The sequence below is a fragment of the Poecilia formosa genome, unplaced genomic scaffold, assembly GCF_000485575.1.
Source record: "Poecilia formosa unplaced genomic scaffold, Poecilia_formosa-5.1.2 Scaffold43, whole genome shotgun sequence".
Classification (NCBI taxonomy): Eukaryota; Metazoa; Chordata; class Actinopteri; order Cyprinodontiformes; family Poeciliidae; genus Poecilia; species Poecilia formosa.
This window is the reverse complement of record NW_006799982.1, coordinates 1,410,238-1,429,033: the sequence shown is the minus strand read 5'-3', so window position 1 is coordinate 1,429,033 and position 18,796 is coordinate 1,410,238. Positions and strand designations below refer to the sequence as shown.

Genomic DNA, 18,796 nt, shown 5'->3' with positions numbered 1-18,796 from the left:
TTCATGAACTTTTGATAATAACTGTAAAAAAAAATGAACAGAGTACATCTATTTGGGATAAATCTTTGATTAGTCAACATCCCTTCAACAAAAGTGCTTTTGTAACGACTTCAGGCCAGGAATTGTGCAATGATTTATTATTACACTTAGTGCACATATTTAATGAGTGAAGGTCTGTGTTTTCATTTTGTTCTTGATTTGATCTTTAAAAAAAAAGGATGTTTTTCTCAAAGAAAAAAAAAAGTTCAGGACCTTCATTTATTGGTAAACAGAAAGCACAATCGACATTTTTACAGAGCAGTTCTATTTTCCCCTCTTTGTCTTAAAAAAAGAAGAGTCTTTGTTTTTTTTGTGTGTGTTTTGCTGCAGAGGATCGAACTTCATCCCTGAGCTGTACAGATTGTGAAAAGTGTACATACAAGAAAACTCTAGTTCATCCTTGCATTCTTTTGTATGGAGAGATATTACTTGTGTGAAGAGAGTATTTCAGATTTGATTGAATATTTAGTAATATTGAAAACGAGATTAAACACAGTCAATGTGAAAATAAGTGCTGAGAAATATTATTCTTCTGTCTCTTTGGAATAAAGGTGTTGAGTATTAATAAAAAATAAGAAATCTCAACTGAGTCGCCTTTTCATTGTCTGATGCTGTTAATCCTGTTTTGATCATGTGTAATATTGTTAAAACCTTCATATAACTTGTAAATTGCAAACAAAATGTTATTTGTACCATTTTTCATACTGTGAAACTGTGAAATGAAATGTTTATGTGGTTTTGTAAAATTACATATATATATATATATATATATATATATATATATATATATTTTTTTTTTTTTTTTTTTTTTTTTTTAACAGAAAATACTGTAAAAAATGTTTGCAGTTCACTTACAGTTCTGGAGCAGTTTATATAAAATCAGACCTATATTGGGATTGGAAGGATTTATTGAACTGTTTTTCTTGTGATGGAATGATTTTTGCAATGTTTTCTTACAGGGAAGAGTCGGATGCTAATGTTTAAATTCATGGTGGATTTTCTTTAAGGCTAAAAGTATCAATATAACCTCAAATATATACATGTACCCCACTATTACTTAGATAAAAGTCCTTCAGCGAACTGCAGAAAAACCATAGGATATTTCCCAATATTCTGGCTGAATTTGACCACTCTTTTCACCAGATATGGTTGACATCATTCGAGATGTTTCATGGTCTCCCACATCTCGTAAATTTTCAATATCTTTCCAGAAGCTTGATCTACCCCAAACACTGTTTTTTTTTCTTGTTGTTGTTGTTGGGTTTGCTGTGTCTAGATAAAAAAAAAAAAAAAAAACACAAAAAAAAACAAACACAAAAAACAAACAAAAAATAATAATTGTTGCTTTGAGCTAAAGTTAAAATTTTTGGATGTAATCTTACTTTTTTATTATTCCATCCACTTTTAACAGAGTAAAAGCAAAGACCCTTAGCATGGTGCTGCCACCACCATGCAAACACAGTTTTCTTGGGCCTAGAAAATAGGCCTTGTCTTGACTCCTCTAAACATGTTGGTGATTGCTGTAGCCAAACAGTTCAAAGTGTGTCTGTTCTGAGCAACACTCTTTCCTGAAGAAGCATTTGGCTTCTTGTGTATGCAGCTTCAAGCTTTTAATTGTGCTAATGTTGGAGCAAACCCTTCAAAGTAAATCTTATGTCAGATCTATTCCACTGTTGACACTGGTGTTCCAGCAGGATCCAAAGAATGGCTTGAGCCTTGGTGGATTTTGAATACAGTACATTAACTAATCCCCTCGTCTCAAAGTGAAACATTTGCCACATTTAGGTGACCATAAACATCAAAACTTTAGGAAGGCTAACACTAAACTTCCTGATTGGTCGACCTTAAGCGCTGACCTCAACCATATTCAGATCTATCCACTATGCTTCAAAGGGTGGGCCTGTGCTAGGAAACTGGCTAATTTACATTAGCTTAACTAATTCTAACAAGAACAGAGGTTTGATACCAGAAGCTTGTTGAAATTTACCCAAAGTGTAAGTGACTTTTATTTCTATTTGAGCTTGTATGTAAAATGACCATTGCTTTATAAACACTAAGAGACATCGCATACAGTGGTTCAGATTTACTATTTTGTAAGACATTGGTCACGTTAAATGTTTAAAAACTGATTTATTAAGAATTTGTAACTAATTTGTTATAGATTTTTACTGAAAATTCGTATCTAACATTTAGTTTGAATAAATAAATCTAAAAGATAACGAGTAGAAAAAAAGAATGTCTTCAATTACTTTGCACAAACTCAATTGTTTGCTTAAATTTCTATTTTACACTTTCTGTGAGGAATGAGATAAAAAGGGTTTTAGTAAAATTTTCACCATCTGTGGATTAGAAATATTAGCTGTTATCTTTTGCTTTTTTAATGTTTCATTTGCTTCCCTCTGTCTGCTACACTAACCTGGACTCTCTTCTTGGAAGGCTTTCCGACAACGGACAAGAAAGGGTTTGGGTAAAAACACCTGAGGAAAAAAAAAAAAAAAACAGAGCGAGCTAGTCGATCTGTTGAGGGAGAAGGAAAGTGATGCAAGCCGAGAAGCACAGATCAAAGCTCCCAAACCTCGCTCACTCCTCAGACTCGCCCTTCACTGTGAAAGCCTTGTCCAGCAACAGGAGTTATTTAAAGAAACCAGCAGGTTGGATAAAAAGTACCAATGCCTTGCACAGAGATTGGGTGGGAGACTCCTTAACATCTGCAGTCCTGGGTGGTGACATAGAACAAGGTGGGGTGCTGGAGGAAAGCTGTTTTGATCCGTCTCGAAACTTTCATCTTCTTCTCAAAGGATGGAAGGAAAACAGTTTATTTTGCTCACTTGTTCGGCTCCTACGCGAAACCCAACAAGCTCGGGATGCAGCGAAACACATGTAACTACTTCTTGACAATTAACTGTTACCTAGCAACTGGCTCTTTTTCCCAGGGACGGGAGGGAGAAGGGATGAAGAAAGAGAGACAGGCAGCGAGAGAGAGAGTTATACAGTATTCCCGCAACATCCTCACTGGATCGTATGCAACAATGCATTGACAATACAGTACCGAAATGGAAAGAACAGCCTGAGCTTAACGCCCACACCGAGCAGCATGGAGGAAGGAGTGAGTGAGTAGAGGAGGGTCTGGAGGAGGGTGGGCGGGATATACAGCTTACAGTATGAAAGAAGAAGCCGAAACGGCAAAGGAAGAAGGTTGAGGACCAGGCCTCACGGCGGAGAGGGTGACAGTCTGCAGGAGAGCAGCTTGTTGCTGTAGAAACACTTGGCGAAGTTTTAATGAAAGTGTAAACTTCAACTCCTGTGCCCACAAACTTGCACACAGAAGCACACGGCATCGCCGTGAAGACAGAGAATATTAAAATTATGTTAGAAGATAATGCACCAGAAGGGTCACTTCTGACTTTGACAGTAAGTCCTCATAAAAGGATGAGGACTTACTGTCAGATCTGAGCACAGCAGCAGGTGAGGGCTGACACCCTGTGGCAGAAACAACATCGTCGGATTGTGGAGCTGAGCTGTTGTTTGGTGCTGGATGGTTAAGAGTGAAAGGTCAAAGGTCTCATAAGAATTTCACAAAGACCAAGCCGGTTGGGACTATTTTGCCATCTGTTAAAATGTCGGTATAATCAGGGCAAAAGTGCCACAATTTAATCATCTGAATTATTCAATAATTATGTATGCAAGTCTTTAATGAAATAACATTTTAAATAAATAAATATGTCATCTGACAGCTGTTTTTCCCTGTCTTCATGTTTGCCTGTTTCTCAGCTGAAGTGGGAGTGGTCTTGAATCAGCTGCTAACTGGGAACACCTGAGCCCAGTGTTCCCAGTCTACTTAAATCTAGCTGCTCCTCAGACAGGTCCCTGCCTCTGCCACAGCAGGGTCTAAATCATTTTTATGTTTTTATCTTTGACCCTAGTATCTGATTTTATGCTGAGATTTTTGTTGTTATTTTGTTTGAGAGATATTTTTCATTCCCTTATAAAAAAATAAATAAAAACAACTACCTAATTTTAAATCTAATCTGCTTTAAGTGTGAAACATCTTGTATTTGTTTATTTTGAATATTTAGTGACACAACTTAAAGATAATCTGTTGTTTCATTTGTGATACTGAATTGTGGCACTTTTGACCTTCCATAGTAATGCACCAATATTCAACCCTAAAGTTGCTGTTCTAAATGATAGGAATTACCAATAATGGCTCCTTTTTTATTTTCTAACATCTCCACCTCTTGTTCATTTATTATATATCTTTTATTTCTTTTAAAAACCTGAAAGGGGGACAAGAAGAAGCCAGATCTGAAAACGCTTCAATCCTCAGAAGGAGTCTGTGACTCGATTCAAACAGATGACTGAAGATTTATATCAGCTCATCCCCTGAGGATCTTTTCATGGCCTGTTCCATGATGTGTGGAATAAAATGTCACCTTATTCTTTAAGGAAATCATGTTGAGAAGTGAAACACTTAGTATCAATTTAATGAGAGATGCCAGTTGATAGATTATCTCTCTGCTGCGTTTCATCTGCCTTTACTGACCCTCAAAGTGCATAATATAAAAACACATCGTAACATTTTAGGAAAATTGGGACAAAACAAGTAGTAATATAGTTAAAACCAAGAGCTTACATTCACTGAACGAATGAGAAGACACACCCTTTTTTTCCTCAACGTCTGAGGTTAAATTAGACTGTTCTCTTGTTTTAATTCAGCTAGAATTACCAAAACTATATTTTATGAAAACTGTGTTTTTGTTTTTAATTGAAAACTGTAGAACGTAATTAACATCCTGGCTCCAAAGGATTAAAAAAATCACCGACATATAATTAACATTTGACATAACTTCTATGTACATAGTTGACAAAAATAATAACAGGTTCGTAGTGCTGGTAATGATTTTTCTTTGCTCTCCATCATCAGAAAACACCCACTCTTCTGGAAATAGTGAAAACAGATTAAGACCATTTTGATTAGATGAATTACTCTACCATTTTTATTTGCAGAAAAACTACAAGTCAACATAAAATGAATACATTGAGTTTATTTGCAAAAATATTTCAGAGAAAACTGTGACAGAATTCTACTTTTCATTATATCTTTGTTGTCTAAGCGAAACAAACAGGACAGAAGCTATTTGATTGTATCCATCCATACATTCATTTAATTGATTTAATTTTTAAAATACAAAAATGTAAAACAAGACAAAAAACACTCTCAAAAGAAGCAAAGACAGACATGCTTAGAGCAGATATTACAGATTTGATACACTCAAAATAATATTGAGGATAACCGTAAAAGTTGAAAAATAACACCAGTAGGTAGGCAGGTATCCTATCTGTCTATGGCAACCATAGAGCAAGAAAATGGCAGATCAGTCTTTCAACTGTAGCTTATTGATCTTTGGGTATTTTAGTTATCAAATATCCTGAATGTCCTTCAGTAGGAAAATTAAGTGTTTGTTTTGATCACATTTGTGAACAAAGGAGCTGTGAAATCACATTCCCGGCCACTGGAACTTGTTGGAATACAGCAAACTAAAACAAACAGAGTATTATTGAGCTTTAAAGAGTTTATCGAGTCACACAATGACAACTCATAATCTCAGGATTGCATTTGAGTGTGTTGCACATATACTTTCACATAAAAAGACTCCACAGTTCATTATATGCAACTTTCCTCCCTCGGTCCAGTCTTCTGTCCCTCACTCTGAACCAGCACCTCTGTTCCTGACCACCCTCACTCGCTTCCTCCTCATCACCCTGTTCCCTCTCGCAGTCATTCTGCTCTCAGGGGCGTACCGGGCGAGTGTGGTGGCCTCCCCATGAAGAATCTGAGCCCTTTTGCCGCCTCCCGCCTCCGCCATGTCATCCCCGCGGTAACCGTGGCGACGGAGGTAGGGCTCCAGCGTTGCTAGGCGATGAGAGAGTTCGGTGATGCGATGGCGCAGCAGGGAGACTTCCCTAAAGAGGTCGTTAAGAGACTCGGACAGAGGGCGCACCCTGCAGGAAGAGCAGTGGAGGTGCAGTGTCACACATAAAGCGCCTTTCTAACCAGGGAGAAAAACATTAACTGCTACTTGCATGTTTATGTAATACTCCTTATTTTTATTATTTTTTTTGGTTTATTTTATGATTTAATCTCAAAGTCAGCCAATAAATTCAGGAGTATCGTATGGCTGAATAATTCAAAAGAAAGAGTTAAAAGAAAAAAAAACAATTAAAATGTTCATCTGAAAACAGTCAGGTGTTGGACTGACTGACTTTGAGGTAAAAGCAGCTAAAGTTCAAAGAAAACCACAAAATGATTCATTTGGAAAAGCTTCAGGAAAACAAAAACATGTGGATCCATGGAAACAAAGTAGAAGGAGCCCATGAAAGACTAAAAACATCTACAGTCCTAGATCTTTGTGTCAGAGTGAAAATGTGGAACCTATTCTTTTAATTCTACTTTTAAAACATCTCCTGATTTGAACTTGCCCATTCCAAAAATAAAATATATTAAAGAATTTGAAAAGGTTAGCTGGGAGTTAATACCAAGAAAATGCAGTGCTGTTTTTCTGTAATGTTGCCACTGTGTCCCCGTGCCATCAAAAGAGTTTTTGTTTTGAACAGTTCTTCTAAATTTGGCCTCAAATAACATCTTAAATATTTAAAAATGAGGCGTGCTTTTGTTTATTTCTTGGGGAAACATCTGTTAGTTTCAAATTTCGTCCAAGCCACATATTTAAAAAAGCCCTGAGCTTGAGGCAGCTTTACTGCTGCGTTGCATCACTTCCTTTTAACAAGACTCAGCATTTGGAAACTGCTGTTGCTGTAAGAAAGTGAAATCATTTGTATTCCCCTTTTTGTCTTGTTCAGCTGCTAAAGAGTTTTTGTGCTCAGTTGCTCCAAATGGTGACAATGCAGGCTGACACATTAATGTGTAATAGAGTTTGGTACTCTGCTACACATCAGAGTGTGAAATACTCAAAGTTATAGTCAAAGAATAAAAATTGGAAACAGGGCGGGGATTTAATTTGGTGCAGCTCCAGATAGTGTTTAAATAGGATCTAGCATAATATTTTTTTATGTAAATGACACTTATAAACTCTATTTACTTCTGAATCTTCCCCTTTGCTTGGCTGATGTGTAACTTTGTGACATTACGTCCCCTCTAATTGTAAAACAGGGTGGTGGTGGCACCATCATGAGAAAAAGGAGGCTGGTCAGAGGTGATTTGAAGATGGATTGAGCTAAATTCAGAGAAATTCTGGGAGAAAACATTTCAGACAGTAAAAGACTTGAACCTAGGACCAAAGTTTAGCTTCTAGCAAGACGGCAGCCCTAAACATGCAGCCACAGCTACAATGGAAAGATTTGTATCAAAGAATATACATGTTCAGACCAAGTCCAGAATTTGTGCCATGACTTCTGAATATATTTTCACAAATGGTCAGATTGAGCTTGAACTATTCAGTATAGACTGATAGGCAAAAATGTCAAGATACAGCCACAGTTGAACGTATTTCTACACCTCCTCATGTGGCGGAGAACAAGTTCACACCACACTATAATTTTTCAAACAGCCTGAAATATGATGAAAGCAACTTAACCTCCTGAGGGTTAAGTTCGGTGTGTGCGGGACCCCCATCTTGCCACCCTGTCAAAAACCTTCTTGAGGCGCCCCTGTTTTAAAATTTACCTGGAGTAGTCCGGCAGCAGAGCGCTGGGCTCAGAGTGCAGTAAAGTCTTTATCTCCCTGAATATGTGTTTCCCCCAGGCATCCAAAACTCTGGTCACGCTGCGCACCGAGGCCACGTCAACGCTGTCAGCTGAAACCAGAGCAGGACACCATCAGGTTTCCATTCATGTCTGAATATATCAAAGATCTCATCTGGACACTTTGCTGCATTTCATTTAGTTGCTCTGTGATTTACGGACTCTGAAAGTCATAAATTTATACCTCCTTCTCTGTAGTTCCAGTACCCGTAATCCAACTCATTCTCCTCACTGCCTGCTCGGGCCTCCGTTGCTGTGGCAACCAACGTCAACACCATGAACACAGAGAAAGGGGCCATGTCCAGGAGACAGATGCTGTCTTTTGAAAAGACGGATACAAAGAAAAGAACAAAGCTTTATGTGGCCTTTTGCTGAAAATAAACGATAATCTTTTAGGGGTTTTTTATTGCATGAGGCAATAAAACACATTAGAGAGAAAAATTATAAAATCACAGAACTGTCAAGCACGAGACTCAAGCAGTTCTGTTAAGTATTGACATGAATGGGGGAATAAAATATCTCACGCAGCCTTTTAGTGAAGCAAAATAAAGAAATATTTTACCTTTAATCTTAACTTGGAAAATGGAAAATCAGATAATGGGACGTGCAGGCTAGCAAGTCTTACATCTATAGTGTGCCAGTGGACTCTCCCATCTAAATAAGGAAGATTCTTCTAACTTTCACTTTCAAGATTGAAGCAACTCGATGTTAATCTGCTCTTATCGTATTCCGCTTTTTCCTCTTTCAGACATCCAGCATATTATAAAAAGCTACTGATGTAATCTCAACCACAAATGCCTGACTTCCTTTATTGAGTTAGTTTGCAGAATCAGATTTCAATCATCTCAAGTCATATGTGCCAGCCTTAGCATTTATTCGCATGACTGCTAGCTCACTACCGAGGCATGCTTGACCCTAAGTGAAGGTTGGTAATTATTGCAATTCAAACATGCAGTACTAATATTTGTCCAAAACGTATGATCTAATTTGTTAGGTAAGAGAGGTGAATAGACTTCACAGAAAATTTTCCACAGGAGGAAAAAGTAATTGATGAGACGATAAACTGTTGTTTAATAATAATGCTATTTTCAGGGCCTTCCGTTTATGATTTTGGCTCAAACTGGTGAACAATTTTCTCCAATTAAAATAATAGTTTTAAATACAAAACTATCGCAGAAACTATTTATGCCTTGCATTCATATTTTTAACCAATGAGTTTTGTTTTCCAAATTCAGTTGTTAGTTTGCAAAAGAAATGAGGAGGTAATTTCTTGTTCAGATAATAGTTTCTCTTGCCGATTTAAATTAAAGACAAAAATAATTCTCTGTGACCCAAATATTTTGTGTAATTTTTTTTTCTTTGGCAGCCTAACATTGGGGACAAGAGCAACACCTTGAAACCCGATCTGAATTATTCACCAAGTTAAGATTTAAACGTTTCTGGGATGTATTTTCTTTGTTTTTCTGTTTGGCAGCTTCATTGCTGTTAAATTTGGCTGACGAGTGTGTTTGGCATTTGATCATCCGCTGTAGGTTTGATGAGGATCCAAAATGTGGAACTGATGTCAGGCGGAAGTCACCTTGGTCCAAGAAAAAGTAACAATTTTCCTAATTTAAATTGTGTTTTACAATGTAACCAATTTCAACGTGGTGGTGGTGGTGGTGGTGCTAAAATTCTCAAAATGCAGACATGAAACTACAGCGCCTTGTAAAAGTAATCATGCGCCCTTAAACTTTTCCAGATTTTGTCCTGTTACAACCAAAAGCAGCTGTATTGTATTTGGACATAATGTGGAAAAAAACAAGACACAAAGTAATGCGTAAGTTTAAAGCAGAAGGGCAATGATGAATGCTTGTCAAGATTCTTATGCACAAAAATTTGAAAAGTGTGGAGTGAGTTTTTGCTCAAGCCTCAGAGGTTTGTCAGAGAACACTAGTAAAGAAGTTTTTACCGTTGCTGATACAGGATCAATATCACAGCACAACAGGCACAACAGATAGACAAGTATAATTAAAACAACAAAGCTTGTGTATAAAAAAGAGGTCTCACTTTAACATAATTCTGAGTGTGGTGCATTTGTTGTTAGAACATGACTTTCTTCATTCGGTGAATTCACCCATGACAGTGAGAAGATCCAGAAATAGTCAAACAAAGGAAAAAAGTACTGTGCAGTAAAATTACTCCTAAATGTATATTTTTTTTCCAAATCAGTAACTACCTCTGCAAGCAATATGTGCATGTCATGACAGCATAGAGTGAGTGCAAAAGCACAGCTATGAAAAATACACCTACACTCTGTAAAAGGAGATTTTTATAATTAAAATAAGTTATTCGAAAGCAGAATACATAAAAGAGAAATTTTGTTTTTGACAGCCTCTCAAAACATTTCTCAACAAGCACATGATGAAACAGAAACCTCATAAGACAGCACTGTCACTCCGGCCAGATCTCTTGGCACGCCTTTGCGCATCCATGTAAAGTTGTCTACATCTGTCACCGTGCAACACACATGACATATGCATGACAGAAAGCTTTGACAGTATGTCATGGTGGACGAGCCATGATGGGGTTGCTTTTCTTCAACAGGAACAGAAAACTGATCACAGTTAAAGGAAACAATCAAACACATTAATGTGTGACCGAATCAAAGTCCAGACATAAATCCAAAACACGTGGACACAGCATTTATCCTTTTCCCTCCACATAGCTACACTGTAAATATCTATTAAAAAGATACACAATATCTCAAATGTTTGTGGTTTTATTGTGGTAAATTGCCAAAGGAAAAAAAAAAAAAGATCAAGTGAAATGAAAACTTTTGCAAGGTTTTTTTTATACTTCATTAAACTAACAGCTAAAAGCTGCTCCATATGACAGAGGAAGAAATCATACTGAGGAACAAACAGAATGAAACACCAAAGATACTTGTGACACTTGGCTTTGATCAAGTTGAATCAACATATTTGTCTGTCCCCAATCACTTGAATTAGACTTTATGACTAGGCTCATATTTTATAAATATTTAGTCTGTTTGTCTGTTCTGCTCTAATTTGACACACACACACACACGCATACACACACACTAAAAAAAACTTTTTAATTTCCATGTTTGACAGTGGAAAAACAAGAAACAGGTTACAGGCAGGCGACTGAGCAGGACGACAACTAAAAGCTAAAATCAAACAGCTTCCATCCGTAGCACACTCTGGTCCCACCAAAGACAATAATTAACCGGTGACTCATTATTTTGCTGTTGAATAATACTAATTTGAAACTCGCAGGAAAAACAGAAGACAGGGGAAGTTATCTTCTGCTGCTGTGGTTAAAGTTTGTGGCTTGGAAATTTGAAACTTTTTATAAACTTACGTAAGAATCCAGGGGGGGGAGGAGGAAACTGGAAGCTGTTTTGGAAAAAATGATGGAATACTCACAGTTGTAAGCAATGATGATGAGACTGTAAGACTTTCTCTCCTCTCTGTCAGTGATCCGCCTGCGATCCACTCTGATGCTCTCGTCTCGTCTCCCTTGGCCCACAGAGGTGTTATGAAGACAGTCTTGTTTATCTGAGTACACCTTGAAGTACGTCTATAAGTGTAGTGGCTTTGAGAGCTGTGGTATCTTTAGACCTCCGCACACGCCCACCTCTGACTCTCCCTCTTTCTCACACACACGCACGCACGCACGCACACATACACACACACACACACACACACACACACACACACACACACATACTCTGCTATACAGCTGCTGCCAGATGTGTTACAGATCCCCATTTTCCTGATTTGCCTCTCACTCTTCTCTCCTTGTATTCATCACCTTTTTTCAGTTGCAGTTGAAGTAAGAGGCTTTAATTTTGCTGTGCGAAGTGATGAAAGTTCTGTAGTAATATAGTAGAGTACAGTTTCTTTTCACTAATGTCTGATTTACTTTAAGCATGTGCTGCTGACAATATTTTCTCCAAAGCTGGGATCAGCTTAATATAATCTAACTGCTGTTTTATTAGACATATGGAAAATAGTAGCTTCTTTTTGCAAGAGTGACCTGGGCATCTAATTTAATCTAAATTTAAACTATATCACTCAGCTGCAGGCTGATATATTTGGACCTTTTATTTACTGTTAAAGTTACACAAAAAATACATGGAGTTCCTTAAGGGACATTAAATAATGGAGTAAATAAAAAAGCTAATTTCTTGTGTGCCCCAGATAGTATCTGGTGTTTACCAGATCTTGTGCGTACTAGATAACATCTGGTATGCATGAGAAAATGCATTCTTTTATTATTTTTATTCAATGTCCCTTTAGGGATATAGCAATGTAAAAAAAAAAATAGAGTTTCTTTTGTGTGCTTTCTGTGTATGAGACTGTCAAAAGTTGATTCAGTCTTTACTAGGTAATAAACTGAATCAAATTTAACCGAGTTGTACAAAAACATACAAGATGTTTAAATATGTCATAATTTACAAAAAGAAAAACAACATAAATAAAAACGAGTTGTATACATAAACACAATAAGGCCTTAGTGATTACATGAGGTTTAAGATAGAAAATTGCAGCCATGTGCTTTTAATACTAAAAGCACATGGCTGCAAAAATGTATTGGCAGTTTGCTGGTCTGGAGCACACAGGTGTGTGTTGACATAAAGCTACACACAAAAGAGATCAACAGAGACCTTAGAGAAGTAATCTACTGCAACTCAGTCATGGAAAAGTAAAAATTTTACCCTAAAATACTGAAAGTCTATCATTCTACTGTGAATCTTTCTTTTTTCTAAAAAAAAAAAAACATTTTAGTTTTCAAAGACAGAGGACAACATTTTAGACATCATCATTCTTCCTGGTTGAGGAGGTGTCAGCCAATTCAACTCAAAATCCAGCTGAACTACACAGCCTGCTACATTTGCTCCAGGTCTCCGTTTCTTATAAAACTAGATTTTTGCACTTGCACAATTTCAAATTAATGAATCAAGGATAGGGTTTATTATTGCTGCACATATGCAGTGAAATTTTACTGTGCTGTGACTGAGACTATGAGAGAGGTAAACTCTTACAGTCTTTGTCTTGAGAGTGTGCAGTTACACACACCCAATGTGTAAGAAGACCAGCAAATCTGCTTAATAAAATTCACAAGCACATTTAAAAATCATTTACAGAGAGCAAGATCCAGGAGAAACCTGAATGTTGAAATTGAATAACAACAGTTTGTTCAACAATATTTCAGTATAAAGGTGTGCGCATTTATGTTACCAGCTTATTTCAGCTTTTTATTCTTATTTTTGAGATTTCATTCCTAATAGAGTTGTTTGTTTTTAACTTAAACTTTCCCAGGTAGGCCACATTAAAGCCAAGAAATATTTTCAAATGATTCTTTTCCTGGACAAAAACACCATCTTTTGACTGTGGTGTGTACACGTTTATGGTATCACCACTTTTTTTAAATGCAGCAAATATTTTTATTCAAATGCATCTTTTAAAGAAGAGAGCTGCTTAATTTATTTCCCAAAAAGGGAGGGAGAGAAAAGAAGCAGAGGATAGGACCAATTGCATCAAATGTGTAATTGAAAAAAAAAAGTGTTTTCCTGGCATCCAGATGTTTTTCCAGCTCACACGTCTGTTTTCACGCTGCAGCAGAGGTGAGGTCAGAGTTGGCCCGTTAGTGCCCCCAGAGAAAAATGTGGTGCAAAAGTCAAGCAGAGGGGAGAAAGAGGAGGAGGGAGGCCAGATGAAAAACAAGACCACCAAATGAACTTGGGCATGAAAACTGCTGCTGCTTATTTTCCAGCATCCCAAAACCTCATCAGAAAGCGACAGCAATGAAAGAACCTGGTTCATATTAACACAAGTAAAATTGCAACATCAAACACACAGAAGCTCTAACCATATGAACATACTCACGCAGTGATTCCTCCAACACTGTCTCACTGTGGTAGAAAGCCAACACTGCAATTCACCCCTAGAAACTGACTGGAATGCAGCAGCCAGAAACTCATCTTTATTTATTTGTATTTTTTTACCACAATTCAGAGCAGGTCACATCAGGAATCAGGCCTTTGTGTTTAATGCAAGCTGCCAGACATGGAAGGTCTCATTGCATTTGTGCTCTGGCCCTTTAATGTCCAGTTGAAGCAGGTTCCTTAAAAATGAAACATTCTTTTGAGGAAGTAGTGGTTTAGTTGCTGTCAGGAAACCCGTTGCTGTTTATTCACTGAGACAAAGAGAGAGGAGACATTTGGCGCAAACCCGTCCAGACGGCTGATAACTTCCCTGACATGGAAGCTCAATACTTCTGGCATCTGTCCCTTACTTTGGCTTGGATATTTCTATTTTCCTTCCCTTCTGTGTGCAAAGGAATGAATGGAATCGGTAAGACTGTGAAAATGCTTTCTCAATATTGCATAGGCCGATTCAGATCGCTACAGAAGTCTTGGCTGACGTCTTCCTCATCAAATATGCTTTTGTTTAGTGTCAGATTAGTCACAATTACTTATTTTTAACTGTCTTCTAAGGTTTGTAAATGTCATAAAAATTTTAAAAAAAAAATTGTTTCATGGGTCAGAATTTTTTAAAATTAAAACCTATATTTAATATGATAAAATAATTCTTGTTTGGTGCTGTTTACAGTTTCTTATAAATATTTTTTAAATAAATACTTTGTCAGCCACAAACTTCAGGCATCTTTTTTGGAATTTGACTTGATAAAACAACATGAAAGTGCAAAATAAATAAATAAAAAAAGAAGGAAAGCTATTTCTAATTTTAAACATTATTTCAAAGTAAAAATGAGATGCCTAGCACACATTTTGATTCAGCTCCCTTTACTCTGATAATACTAAAAAAACTGAATGCAACTAGTTGCTTCTCTAAATAAATACTTTCCACTTCTGCGTAACGTCATCGGTAACGCTTTATTTGACGGGTTGTGAATAAAACTGTCGTGACACTGTCATACACATGACGTAGCACCTGTCATGAACACGAGTAAGTCTTCATGAATATTTATGACTCTTGTCATAAAGTGGTATTTGGTAAATAATGACACTTTTAATACAAAGTTGACATGATTAAAAATGTCTTCGTTATGACAACTTGACATTAACCAAGAAATCATGATCTGACATAAATTTGTTATAAAAGTATTACTGATTAAACTTTAGCTTTAATAGCATAAAGCTACATAATTTTTCAAGTTTAATCAGTAATGCTTTTATGTGACATATCTAAACTGACAGGAGAGGCAAACAGAACATTAATCAGAAAAGAAGCCAAAAAGCTTTTGGTAACTCTGGAGGAGCTGCAGAGATCCACAGTTCATAGGATAACCTATTTGTACACTCCATAAATACAGGCTTACTGCATGCAGTTTAGCTTAATCCATCTAGAAAACACAAATTCATTTATCTCTGGTCAGAGGAAATTTAAAACTTAAGTTTCCCCACTTCACCATGAACACAGCATTCCACCAGCTTAGCATGGTGGTGGCAGCACCATGCCATGGGGGTGATTTTCTTTAGCAGGCGCAAGCAATTTTGTCACTGATAGTAGAGTTAAATACAGGGTGATCCTGTAAAGACTTGAAAATTGCATTTACAGACTCTTCTCTGTCTGTAAATCTGACTGAGATTCAGGTTTTATTTGTGAAATAAAATGGACAAAACTTTCATTCTCAAGATTTGCTAGACTATTCGAGGCATAACTCAGAAATATGCAGCCGTTTTGAGGTTGAACTTGGTTCTACCAACCATGGACATCAATTGTCTAAACCTTGCATTATGTTCTGCTACATCAGAATGCTACTTTGTGTTGCTCTGTCATGTAAAATCCCTATGAAATGCATTGAAAGTTGAGATTGAAACTTGTCCAAATGTGAGAATGTTCAGACGGCATGACGTATTTAGCATGAAGTACTTAGAAATTACCAACTAATTGATCAGAACCTTATTCGTCTCTAACCTCATTATTTAGCAGTAACATGAACTTCTTTTATGTCTAAATTGCAGAGATAAAGCTGAACACCGCTGTGTTTGTGGCCTTCTCCGGTGAAGATCTCATAATTAACGGCACCATCCATAAAATGACCAACGAAACTTCAGAAGATTTGAGATGCTACGACCCAAATGGACAACCGATATGCAACATTACGATCAACCCCACAGAAGGGGAACACCTACATCTGTATCTGAAAAACCTGAGCAGTTCAGGATTGTACCGTTGCAAATGTAATTCGGCTGAGGTGAAGTGGTTTATTCGGGTGACAGGTAAGCCTTAACAAAACATCAGGGTACACAGAGTTCCTCTCATCCACATACCTGCATGAAGATGTTTGATTTTGTAAAAACTAGATCCATCCTCTGAATGTGACTCCAGCAAATATGATGTTAGTGAAACTTGTATTGCAAATGTTTGTAAAGCAAGCACAGAAGGGTTCAAGTTACAAACCAACGTAAATGTAGCCTTTGTTTTCCTTTTATGCAAAGACATAAACATGCATCTATTGTTTATACTACTGTATCGTGGTTTCCAACTGCCATCTAAGTTTCAAGAAGAAGAAGAAACAAGTAACCAACAACACATTGTCATTTAACAAGTGTATATTTAAAATATATAGTGAAATAAAATTTTCTTTCTCTTCTTTTTTGATTATTAAAGCTACCAGCATGCCAGTACACCAGATATATAGGGACAGTCATCGAAAACATAGCACTCTCTTTCATGCAGATGCACATGCTGGGTATGCAGCTGTAAATAATTGCCCCTCTTATCCAGCAGCTGAGCAATAGTAGCCAAACAGTGGTGGAGTTGTTTCTTAAAGATACATCAACTGGATTTGCTGCCCAACTTCCATCTCTAAGCACATCACATTCCCTCAATCTGCCACAGGAGCCTTTATCAAAAGATCAAGCTAATTTTAGCCAGCATATGACCAGTTTTTAAATGTTTTTGTCGTCCTAAATAAACTCTAATCCTCAAAATACGGAAATGGTGTAAGGGTGTACACACTTTGTTTTTGTTTTTTTGCATGAAACCAGAAGGCAGATTCTCAGCCTGACTGTGTTGAGCACATTCTGTTTTTGAAAACAACCAGTTTCAAAATCCTTCACTGAAAAATGCCTTCAGTCAAAACTTGGTGACACCAGGGGCAACAGCTTCTTTGATCACAAATACCTTCCCACCAGATGGGGAATCTATAAGTCAACCTCTGCCATCCAGTGTTGCTGCATTCCAGCACAGACTGACCATGTGTGTTTTCCATCTAAAGCCTACAGGGAGCCGCAGAAGCCGGACTACACAGAGGTCTTCATGATAGCTGTCTTCACGGTCGTGCTGCTGGTCTTCAGTGTGTTTGCCTCTGTGTATGTCTTCAGAGGACATTGGGTAAGATTTAGGTTAAGAAGCAACACGTTGCAAGATGAAAGTGTTGCTTTTTGTCTCATATTGGGATGTTACAAAATCTGTACAGATTTTCCTGCATTTAGAAAGATACAAAAAAAAAAAAAACATGGGGGTACACGCACACACGCAAGACACACACTCATATCTAACTTAGACACATCCACATTTTTGAACGGTGGGAGGAAAACTGACTGAATCACAAGAGAAAGCCCACACAAGCAAGAGGAGAACATGCAAACTCTATTTAGAAAAGCCCATTTTGGCCACAGCATTTTCATAGCACAAAGCAGCAATGTTAATAATGCAGCCCACGCAAAACAGAACAACTTCAATCAGTTGTACTTGTTCTCTATTCGACACTAGATTGGGATTAAGGTTAATGTTAGTGATGAGTTTATATGCTAAATAGACAATAAATAAGGTATAAGGTGTTTTTAACCTGCGACTGTTAAAAAAAAAAACCATATACCCAAATTTATGTGCATGCACTGTAGCGTGCATACAGTCATGGATGTATACAGACACATACATACATAAACATTTTAGAAGAATACCTCTTCTACATCTGTTTCATGTTAGCTTGTGACCAATAAACTTCTTTCCAATTAGAAAGAGACACAGTCTGGATCTCTGGCCACCAGCAGAACACAGAAGCAGAACACAGAAGAAAGGAAGGAGACAGGAAAAGAGGAAGACAACATGGACATGGCAGCAGCTCAGTCTTCTTCGTTCTATGCTGTAAGCATCAATTTTTTCCCCCACTCATCTCTTTTTGTTCTCCATCTGCCATGGTTTTATGAGTTTATTTTGGTTAATCATTCTTGAACTCGGACAGAGTCTGGAGGCTCGGCCCAGCTCTATTTATTTTGTGCTGGATCATTCAGCTACCAACAGTGACGAGAAGCGAGCAAACGCCCCAAAAAAGGTACTCTTTAGCAATCCTAAAATGTTTGATGTCAATAGTGAAATACTTAAAGTCAACATAAAACCCATAACTGCTCCGTCTCCTGCTCTGTCCCCCACAGGCGGAGCAAATTGCCGAATACCAGGATGAAGGCATCTTTGAGTGTGTTTATGAGAACTTTTGAGTTAAATAAACTGGGTTTGAATGATTTTGCTTCATAGCACCGAGCTAAATATCAATGCTTTCCACTGTCAGATATTTCAAGAAAAGTAAAAGCAAAAGATAAAAAAAAAACAAAAAAAACACCCACAACAAATATTTCAATAAAACTGTGTAAATAATAAATAAACAAAAGTATTAAGAGTAACCTGTATTTAAATGAAGATTCCTAGAGCTTGTGTCACATTGTTATACATCTGATATCTGGATTTAATAAATATTGCTGGATCAGTAACAGATATTTCATTTACTGTTGTTTTTGTGTTCTTGTGACATTTCATACACAGGGATGATGAGCAGATATTCACAGTTGTTTGCTTGTATTGTAGTGGTTTAGTTTGGGTGTTGTTGATATACTTGCACACATAGTATACCAACTATGGACAATATGTTTTATTCAATATATTGACACCTTTTGGCACTGCCAGTCCCATTTAAAAATGCCTACAAACCAACATGACCAGCAGTCAGTAAGAAATGC

General features: G+C 37.2%; 1 protein-coding gene across 1 annotated transcript; it reads left to right on the top strand.

The window, feature by feature from the left end:
* Positions 1-13,885: 13,885 nt before the first annotated feature.
* Positions 13,886-18,554, top strand: nfam1 (NFAT activating protein with ITAM motif 1). Its single transcript, XM_007551664.2, has 6 exons — positions 13,886-14,165; positions 15,800-16,057; positions 17,059-17,174; positions 17,802-17,930; positions 18,028-18,117; positions 18,218-18,554. Exons 1-6 carry the CDS (start codon positions 14,072-14,074, stop codon positions 18,278-18,280), a joined length of 750 nt encoding a protein of 249 aa, XP_007551726.1. The 5' UTR covers positions 13,886-14,071; the 3' UTR covers positions 18,281-18,554.
* Positions 18,555-18,796: the final 242 nt, after the last annotated feature.